Source organism: Xiphias gladius, chromosome 18, assembly GCF_016859285.1.
Source record: "Xiphias gladius isolate SHS-SW01 ecotype Sanya breed wild chromosome 18, ASM1685928v1, whole genome shotgun sequence".
Taxonomy (NCBI): domain Eukaryota; kingdom Metazoa; phylum Chordata; class Actinopteri; order Istiophoriformes; family Xiphiidae; genus Xiphias; species Xiphias gladius.
In genome coordinates, this window is record NC_053417.1 from 10,367,206 (window position 1) to 10,377,862 (window position 10,657).

The 10,657-nt window shown below is 41.4% G+C and overlaps 1 protein-coding gene across 1 annotated transcript in view; it reads left to right on the forward strand.

The window, feature by feature from the left end:
• LOC120803987 (transketolase-like) overlaps nucleotides 1-7,406 on the forward strand; it is a 16,797-nt gene extending 9,391 nt beyond the window's left edge. Inside the window, exons 7-14 of the mRNA XM_040153076.1 lie at nucleotides 258-454; nucleotides 619-783; nucleotides 2,145-2,301; nucleotides 3,114-3,244; nucleotides 3,354-3,437; nucleotides 3,526-3,619; nucleotides 3,810-3,932; nucleotides 6,616-7,406. Of these exons, the coding sequence (XP_040009010.1) occupies nucleotides 258-454; nucleotides 619-783; nucleotides 2,145-2,301; nucleotides 3,114-3,244; nucleotides 3,354-3,437; nucleotides 3,526-3,619; nucleotides 3,810-3,932; nucleotides 6,616-6,803 (1,139 nt within the window). The 3' untranslated portion in view covers nucleotides 6,804-7,406. The remainder of the gene's footprint in view (nucleotides 1-257; nucleotides 455-618; nucleotides 784-2,144; nucleotides 2,302-3,113; nucleotides 3,245-3,353; nucleotides 3,438-3,525; nucleotides 3,620-3,809; nucleotides 3,933-6,615) is intronic.
• The last annotated feature ends 3,251 nt before the right edge of the window (nucleotides 7,407-10,657 follow it).

A 10,657-nucleotide genomic window follows, 5' to 3' on the forward strand; every position in this document is an offset into this window, starting at 1 on the left:
GACTCTTCACTCATTAATAAATTTTTATTGTCATGTGTACTGTACAGTAAGGGCTTTAATTGTTTTTTACTTGATGGGGTTTGTACAACAAAAAAAAAAAAAAAGAAATCCACGTAAGTAACAGGATGATAAAAAGATATTTGAAAATGCACTAGTAATCATGTGAGTGTGTGTGTGTGTGTGTGTGTGTGTGTGTGTGTGTGTGTGTGTGTGTGTGTGTGTGTGTGTGTGTGTGTGTGTGTGTGTGTGTATCTCAGCGGCTGAGGATAAGATGGGCTGGCATGGTAAACCCCTGCCCAAAGACATGGCCGAGAGCGTGATCAAGGAGCTGCAGAGCCGCGTCGTCAGCTGTAATAAGCGCCTCTATCCTTCCCCGCCCAATGAGGACGCGTCACCTGTCAGCCTCCGCAACATCCGCATGCCAAGCGCACCCAGCTACAAACTTGGAGACAAGGTGTGATCAGTGGTGGCAGACGAGCTCAACAAATGTTCAACTTTTCAGATAGAATACATCAAAGCTTCAGCCAAGCTGGGACATCAATTATTCATCAGTAAATAATCTGTGTATTTAATGTAGTAGTTAATTGATGGGTTGTCTGTCCGTCCCTGTGTAACCAGATTGCTACGAGGAAGGCGTACGGCATGGCTCTGGCCAAGCTGGGTCGTTACAACGAGCATGTGGTGGCTCTGGATGGAGACACCAAGAACTCCACCTTCTCCGAGCTCTTTAAGAACGAACACCCCAACCGCTACGTGGAGTGTTACATTGCAGAGCAGAACATGGTAAGAAACAGATGCTGGCTCTCTAGTTAGAAGGCTGGAGAGGTTTTTTGACCAGAGTTCAAACCGAGACGAAGTTCAAGTGTTGCTAAAACAGCAAACATTATAATTACAATACATTCAAAAGTCCCGACAGTGAGGTTTAGTTCAGTAACAGCTTTCTTTATTAAAAGAAAAAATTACTACATCTCTACTGACTATTCAGCACAAGAAAAAGCTAAGGTTTTAGCAACGGCAGGTCTGTTGTCATTGGGTACATCACAGAGGTTATTAAATCTTCTACACAACAAATGAAATAAGACCAACTGATTCCTTAATTTTCGCAACATGTAAAATATCGGATTCATTGTATGTCGTAAATATGAACAGTTTTCGAATACTTGTTGTGGCACACTTTACTTACTACTAGGCGTTTTTTGGGGGTTTTTTTGCTCTCACGTCGTCCCTTGAGTAGTATTAATATAACCATGTTCCAGTGTTCCTGTTTTATCAACATTAGCGTCACTATGAATCCTTGTTGGGTCCTCCTATACAACAACAGTACAATCAGAACGGGTCATTGTCTGTCTGGATTTATGAAAAGTCTGCACCATCATGATATAACATGAAATGTAAGTGTCACTATGTCATTGTGCTCTGTGGGCCTTTCAGAGCCTTTTAATAACAGTGACCTCAACAACCAGGGCTTACGCTGACTACTACATTATTTACATATTAAAGTGAGATCATAGGGTGACGAGGATGTTTTTCTCTTTTTGTGTAGCACAAAAAGTAGGGAAGGTTAGAAAGACTAAAAAAGTCACTATTTCATTAAGTTTTTCTCAGACCAACATTGCCATCACGCCACTAGCGTGTCAAACGTTTTTTTAAATTGATGAGGTATTCAGGTTTTAGTGTCCATTACAGTGATAGAGTAATAACATGTCTCAATGTTGATGATTTAGTCCTACATCTGCAGTAGGGGGAGCAGTATAATGAGGGATGCTACATTTTTATCTCTAACAGCAACTAACAGCAGTGTAGCTGCTATTAGTTGCTGTTTAGCTACGGAGGCAACACCTGAACTTCAGATGTTCATAAAAACTAACAAACTGCTATTTCTGCTTGAACTAAATTCTGCAAGATTCTACAAAGATGATGGTCTCTGACACACATGTCCATAGCTCATGTTTTTCCCCATCCCACCATACCTGCTATTCCTGCATCTGCCTTGATGAACAAATAAAACACCTTATTTATCTTACTTTTTTCTTTTTACATTAAATGCAGTGTGTCTAGGCAATCACTCTTCTCTCTCTTCGCTTCCTCCTTTTCCCTCCTTTCTCTCTCTCTCTCTCTCTCTCTCTCTCTCGCCTCTCCTGTAGGTGAGCGTGGCGATAGGCTGTGCCGTGCGGGACCGTAACGTGGTGTTTGCCAGCACCTTTGCCACGTTCTTCAGTCGGGCCTACGACCAGCTACGCATGGCCTCCATCTCTGAGAGCAACATCAACCTCTGTGGCTCCCACTGCGGGGTCTCTATTGGTCAGTGCCCAAACTTGATATTACTGATTGCAATTCAGGGTAATGAACATTTTGTTAGCATATAACTGTGGTAATCAGTGGTTTGAAGATGTTTTCACCACTGTGGAGTGACCTCGTATGTAAACCACTGTAACCACTGTTATAGCTTATGATGATTTCACACGCCACTATTAATATTCAAAAGATGCTCTAATGGTCTTCCATATCAAAGCAACTACAGCCTCAGTGGCCTTTGACCCATAGATGGAAGTAGCTGCATTCATGACGACCTTCCCTGTGACTCGCCTTTCCTCCCATGACACCTTTTTCTTAAATTCAGTTTGGCGCATTTCTGCTTTTGGATCGATTCGGCTCACTGAAGGACACACAAACAAGTCAAACTGATAATATTTTTCACATGAGCTTGGTCAAAGTAAATGTGGACACTGCATGTTGAATGAAAGTCAACCAAAGCTGATCTTTAAAACAAGCTGTCTGCGGAAGATATTTCAGTCTTGGGTCGAACCTCTCCTCAGCATGTCTTTTTTATCCTCATCTTCTCACCTCCTCTGTTACTTCTGTCAGTCTCCCTCTCCTGGTGCCAGCAATCCTCCCCTCCTCCCCTCCTCTCTCTGTCTCTGTGTGTCATGGAGGTGACAACAGAGCGGCTTGATTCTCTTCTCCCTCTTCCTCCTCCTCCAATTTCTCCTTCTCCTCCACCTCATCAGGTGTGTTGCAGCTCACCTTTGCAGACTGAAAACATAGTAAACACGTGAGTCTTACTGTACCTGACTTTTGTCTGTTTGTTGCTGTGTATATGTATGTATATTTAGGTGAAGACGGTCCCTCTCAGATGGGTCTGGAGGATCTGGCCATATTCAGAGCCCTTCCCACTGCAACTGTCTTCTACCCAAGTGACGGCGTCTCCACTGAGAAGGCTGTGGAGCTTGCCGCCAACACAAAGGTACTCATGGTCACCTGCTATAAGAAATGGGGGGAAAAAAGCAAAATCTTAAATCCATAGTTTGTGTTAGAAGCAGAGACCCATGTAGATTATTTCTGATTTGTTCCAGGGTTTGTGTTTCATCCGAACAAGTCGCCCAGAGAACAATATCATCTACAACTGCAACGAAGACTTCCATGTTGGACAGGCTAAGGTTTGTGTCAGCTTTTTCCTACCACCATCCATGTACAGTTTATGTCCACATATGTCCACACACAAATATATCTTCCCTTCCCACTCAGGTTGTGTATAAAACCAACGATGATCACGTGACTGTGGTTGGAGCAGGGGTGACCCTGCACGAGGCTCTGGCTGCTGCTGAGCAGCTGAAGAAAGGTACGGAGAAACAGAGCAAGAAAGACGGAAAGAAAAAAAAAAAACTCATGACAGCAAACAAACACTGTCATATATATTTTGCTTTATGGCTTCTTTATAACTTGATGTCTGAAGACAAAGTGAATAGTCTTTCATATGAAGTGTTAGTTGGACTAAGGTGCATCCTCCACTTCTCTCTCTCCTCCCTCAGAGAGAATCAACATCCGTGTGATCGACCCTTTCACCATCAAACCCCTGGACTCCAAGACCATCACTGACAACGCCAGGGCAACCAGAGGACGCATCATCACAGTGGAGGACCACTACTATGAAGGTGAGGGGTCTGACAACACTGCAAAAAAAAAATAAATACCTTCCAAACAAAACAATTTGGGTGGAAAAAAAAACAGATGTGGCTGAATTAGTTTCTTTAAATGTCCTAAACTTCTTCAAGGAAGGTGTGTTTCAGCCTACAGCATCCAGCGTTCGATTCTGACCTGTAAATTTTGTCCTTATCTTCTGTCTCTCTTCACTTCAGACTTTCCAATAAAGCAAATATATATTCTGCTTTTAGACCTAAAACTTCAATAATTTTTAAACCGGATTTGATGGTGTCATTTTGAATTTTTTAAAAGCATATTAAAATTTGTTTCCTGCAGTGTATTTTCTTAAAATTATGATTTGATATTGATTTGATTATTTTTTATTATTGATTATCTATTGATAGATTCACTAATATCAAAAAAATCACATGAAATGCATGGTCACAAATGGAAATTTAGTCGGTAATCTCACTTCCCTAGAAGTTCAGTCTCTGGATGGAGAATGTTGCTGCATGATACCAATTATATGTCACATACATTGAAGTTCTGTAATAAGTTAAACACATTTTTTCAACATGTCCAAATAATATAGAGCAATATAAAGTGTCATTCTACTACATAAATCTAAAGTCTTTATATGATCACATACAATTAAGCTCAGGACAATCACATCTACTGGAGTAGACAATATTTGCAGGAGAGCTTTAATTTTCAGGCATAAAGATTATAAATCATAAAGATATAGATCATAAAGATGCAGCTGCTTGCGTGTTTATGCTGCCTGTGTATCAGCTCATGAATAAAAATGCCGCAAGCAACAAAGGACAAAGGTCCATCTGCAGATAGTCTGAGCGAGCTAGGAGAGACGGGAGACCAAGAGCAAGAGGATGGGAGAAAGAAGACTGACATATAGGGAAGTGTATATGACAGAGAGTTGGGGTTGAACGTTGTGGGTGTGAAGAGAGATTGAAGGTACAGAAGAGGTGAAATAGATTTTAGAAAAAAAACGCCTATGGAGGGGGGAGGGTGGGAGAGGAGGAGCTGGGAGAGCCTGTCAGGGTTTCTTAATTTCAGCTCTGGCCTTTGGGCTCTCGCTGACCTACATACAGTACCAGCATGACACAAACAAGTGTCCAAAATGTATTCTCTCTCTCTCTCTCACCCTCCCCTCCTCTCTCCTGTTGTGTTTGTGTGCGTTTTTGTTGTCGCACATGTAGCTCTTTTCTCCATCCTTTGAGATTAGAGCCAAACAAAATAGGGAGATGGCACTGCTGTTTGGTCAGTGCCGTAGCACCTTGCCTACACACACACACACACACACACACACACACACACACACACACACACACACACACACACACACACACACACACAAACACACACCTATAGATTCATGAGTTATTGATTAGTAGCATTATAGAATTTGGAATATGTGCATGTGTGTGGACATGCAAGCTGCAGATATAAAGCTGTCCTCCAACCCCTTCCCCCAAAGTTGAATTTGTTTCTAAACGGTATTTTTGTAACTGCACCGCATGCACAAGCCCCATAGGCCCTCAAATAAAGGAAGCAGAAGCTGAGGCCCTGTGATAGCCAGTTTCGCCATAATTGGTCAGAAAATGTAAAGAGGGTTTCTTTCATCAGCCTATCGGAAAAGTTTAAAGATAACATATTGTCAGATAAATGTCTATCTAGATAGTAAAATGTGTGCATATTGTCGTTGTAGCAAAGCTTATATGACAACATGTCTCCAGGTGTCTGAGCCAAAGAGCTGTCAAAACCGCCTGGGAGCTTTAGGTGTTTTGCTACTTTAAGAGCCACATAATACTCCCTAAGAATCTTGTTTTTGTTGCCCTCTGTGGTTAAACTACTCACCTTGCTGTAGTGATGTACAAGCGTCCTTCAGGTTGTGTCAGTACAGGGTGACATCGCTGTTTGGTGTGGTCGGAGCCACAGTCTTACGACAGACTTTTTATCAGAGTGAGTGAGTAGCTACCGTATTCCAGTTGTGTGTAGGATTTTTGGACTATAGTGTCCATCAACACCACACACAAAAAACTGAGAGATTGTAGTAAGATGCTGGCATTTTTAGGTATAATCAAAGTGCCATTTTCCAAAATGAACATACAACAAACTCAAAAATACAGGGAGAATGTCCAAATAGTATACAGATGTGATACAGTGCATTTCTCCTTCTCTGTCTCTCATGTGCACACCAATCGCCAGCTAGTAGATCAACCAAGGGCCGGGAAAAATTAAGGAAGGGAGGATGAAGAACAAGTAATAACTTTTTCATTTCCTCATTCCTCAGCTTTCATTTTCAATCAGAAATGTTTGAGTGAGGGTTTTGATTGAGGTTAAAAAAAAAGTGAGAGAGAGAGAAAGAGTGAGAAGGGGAGGGAGAGGAGAGGAGAGTCTTAAGGGGGTGAAAGCGAGACAGAAGAGAAGTAGTAAAGTCGAGGGAGAGCGGCGTCAGTCCTGTCAGTCCACATCAGCCCAATCTTCCATGGAGGTGAGAGAGATTTAATATGACAAAAGGGTGGAAATCAAAAAAATGAAATTGGAAGATTAGAGAACAAATGAGAGACTTGAATCTGAATATTAGGAGAAATTCGAGAAAAAACATTTTGCGTGTGCGATGTGGCTGAACCCCTTAAGCAAAGGCCGTGGCTGTTCTACATTCTGATTCCCCAGGTGGCTTAGGTGAGGCAGTGTGCTCGGCGGTAGTGAACGAGACTGGCTTCACCGTCCACCGCCTGGCAGTTTCCCAGGTGCCACGCAGCGGTAAGCCCCAAGAGCTGCTCCGAGTCTTCGGCATTGACCGTGACGCCATCGCTCAGGCAGTCCGTAAGGTGCTCAGCAACTCCGCCAACGCCAAGTAAGAACACTGCGGCAGGGGCGGCAGCAGCAGCAACAACATGGTAAAGGACTCCGTGGTAAACTGGTGATTACCTAAATATACCAACACTGGAGGGGAAGCACTTGTGGCCCACTCACGCTCTCCTCCCCATGAAACGATCTAAAGCATTTGTTTGAAAAATAAAAAAAGACACCATCGTTTTTCTCTTTAACTGTCATCGATGTGATTTGACAACCCCACCCAAGATTTTTGCCCCATCAGGTTGTGAGATCAGTAAACACACCTCTGCCCCTTCATGCACACACACGCGCGCACATACACACACAGACACACACACACACATATCCACACCCTCTAACCCTTCCTACCTCCCAGAGAAAGTTCTGGTACTGCTGTATTGTGTCAGTAAAAGCAGTGAACGTGGTTTGGAGTAAATTGAAGTCTTTTTTATAATTTCTGTGGAACCCCTCACACGTCTTCAGCGCAGGGTTTCCAACGTCTGCGCCCAGTACAACTTTGTAAATCCCACCCAACTAGAGCCTGAAGGGTGTGGACAAACTCTGGTTTGGTCTATTTGAGCACTGACTGTTTTTAACCCTTTTGACCCTGACTTGGATGGGACTGCTTCACACCAATAAAGGGATGGTTTCTTCACAGTACCTGTGTCTGATGTCTTTGTTTTGGGTTGGGGTGGCATGAAACAAGGATCTAATATCACAATGAAACACATGGGGGGAAAAAAGTTTTTAAAAGACAGTTTTCTTAATTTTACATCAAAATCCAATTAGCTCAGTCCTGGAAAACTGTATTTTTCAAGGTTGCATACTGAGTATGAGTACACAATTCATTTGAGGAACATCATTTTCTGTCTCTGCCACTTCCAGTATTTACTCGGAGGACGTTAGGACATGTCATAATGTATTATTGATTAGTCCTTTGCTGAAACGTTGGAATAAGACCTCTTATTTTTAGTCAAGCTTACAAAAGAGCTCTAGCAGTGCCAACGACAGTTAGATGGGCAGTCCAACAAATTCATCACTAGTGATCATTTCCAGTTTCCAAGTTTTCATCTAGCACCCCCAACAGGTCAAAAGTTTCACTTGTTCAAAACACGACGAGATACGTCAAATTGAAAAATGAAAGACCAAATTCCTGTCGCCAGGCTAACTATTCATTTAAAATGCTCACATTATCTTCAGAATGTGGCACCGTGTGTTACTATGCTAACTGTACAAATTCTAAGGTTAATTGCTGATGTTAATTGCGGTATTTCGTGCTAACCCTAACCCATTATAACATATAAACATTTACATTCTACATGTTGGCATGCCAACACGCTAATATTTGCAAATGGCTAAACGTAATATTAACAGCATGTTTCAATCTTCAGTTGGTGTGTTTGACTGCAGGGCTGCTGGTATGGCCGTACATGGCAAAAACATCAGGTTTTAACTAATAGAGAGCGCTATTTTTTTTATAGAGCAAATCTCATCCCTCAACTTCTCCTGATGGTCAATTATGTTTCTATTGTTTATGAATTCATTATTTCATTTGTAAGAGGAAGAATACGTTGCTCTTTCGAAAGTAACAGTGGTGATTTAAACACTTGCTCTCTGTCATGTTCTGCCTGAACATATAGTTTCAACCAGAGCAGATCAAATCACATCGCACCATGGTTCCTGATGTTTAATCCTAATTGAGATCTATTTGTCTAATTGTACAAAATTATTGCTAAAATGAAGATGTAATAATGGGGGTTTTAAAGGATATAGGTAACTTAAGTATTTGAACAGCACAATGATAAGACAATAGGTCATATATATTGACTGATTACTCCAGATTCTCCACCACTTTTGGACTTGACATACTCCACAATACAATGATGTAATAAATTATATTATTATGAATAAAATATAATTATTTACTAATTCATTTCATTTTCCTTCTAAGACGGAGATCAGGTCATGACATTAACAGCATGTTTAAGTTGTTCCCTTAACAATAAAAACAACAATGAACAATAAAAAATGAAACAGAAACATGTTCACTTTCTGCAGGACAAATAATGACTTCAAACTAAGAATAATTTGTCTTTTAAATATAATGCAGGTTTTCCATTGAGGTGGAGTGTTTCTAGCAATCTGTGTCCCACCTTTAGGGACCGTCAGCAGAACAAGGCGCATAGGTCTTTACGTTTTAATGTAAAAACCTATGTAAGCATGTACAGTTCTATATAGAGAGCTCAACCCCACCTTATGCAGTCTCTGCATTGGGGAAGTTCACATTTAAGTGCCCTGGTGAGTGCTTGAAGTCTGAAGGATTATATGAGCCCGTATCCGCCATGTGGTGTGCATATTTAATGTGTTTTAATAATTGAACAGCCCATTGAAAGATTCACACAGACTGCAGCATGTGTACGTGCGCTGGCGCATATGAAGCGCCAAGAAGAGTATGTGTCTGGTTCACTGTATGGCGTTTTAGCTGTTAATATCGCTTCCCTTTAATTCAGATTTACTCAGACTGGGTTTTGCAATTCAGCAAATTAACACAAGCTCCCATGGAGGGCTGAGCAGCATCTCTATGTTACATTTATGACCAGTCAGTGCAGTAATTAAAAGAAAGTGTAACTGACACCATGTTATGTTGCCTAAATGAATGCTACAAAAGCTAAAAACAAATTGGGAAACATGTTTTGGAAATGACGGTCTGACTGCACTTTATAATCCGTAGTTTTCATATTTAATTGATTTGCCTGTGCAACAGCTGCTGTTGGGTTACACTCCTGCATCTCCAAAGTGTTTAAAAAACTAAAACAAACTCAACTTAAGCTTAAACAATGTGACTTCTGAGATACTCAGATGGAGTTTTTAAATGGTTTCATAAACCCAGTACTTCTGAAAACGATATGAACCTGTAGAGGAGCTTGTATTCTTTCAACTTGAAGAAATGACAATCACCAAAAATGGAGATACATACTGATATCAAAATACGTGTGATTTGTTCTGTTAGTTTTAATATTTGACTGTTTATGGTTTTACTTCTTTTAGATTGATTTTTTTTTGTTTCCGATTCTAGGCTTTAGTCACGGTTTATTCTCAGGAGAACAGAGCTTTTTAGTTCTCCCATTCCTTTACTGATCTGAGAAACCAAGTTTTAGATTCAAGGGGGGGTAAAGCAGCTATTTACTGTTGCTTATGCAAGACAATTGTAAAAATTGTTAAAAAGAAATTTGGTTTTGTGTGAAGCTTTCTGAAATGCAGACGGCGAATCCACTGGCACTGAACGCAAGCTTCAGTGAAAGGTAGGTTGCATTTAAGTGTTTTCTGATGTGTTTGGATTTAAGGCAGAATAGCCAAATGCAGAATTAGAGCAAGATCCTCGGTATCCTTGTACCTGCCAAGTGTCGTCTTTCGGTACTTCACAGCCCTTTGTACACCGTAGTGACTGAACTCCAGCTGGTGAGAGGGACCACAGAAGATTGGATTTGAAATCTGGGACGACCTTTGACCCCACTCCTATAGCGCAGCAGGAGTCTGTCTGGTCTTTGAGGTGGACAGAGTGTGTCAGCTGTGGGTGTGTGTGAGGGAGAAAAGTAAAATGGACTGGGAGAATGTGTGCATGCATGTGCAGTATGTGCATATGTGTATGTTCTTACTATATGCACACTGTGCTGTAGGTGCCAGGAGTGTAGACAGGCTGGGCGTATCTTTCTGAAAGCCATCTAAGCATCTGTCTGTGTATCTGTCAATCTGTCATATGGATTCTTCTCCACTAGTGCACACACAACCCAACACACACACACATTATAGTACATATGAACACATGTGCAGTGGCTCACACACCTCCTGTCAAATTAGATTGCTGCTTCTTCACCAC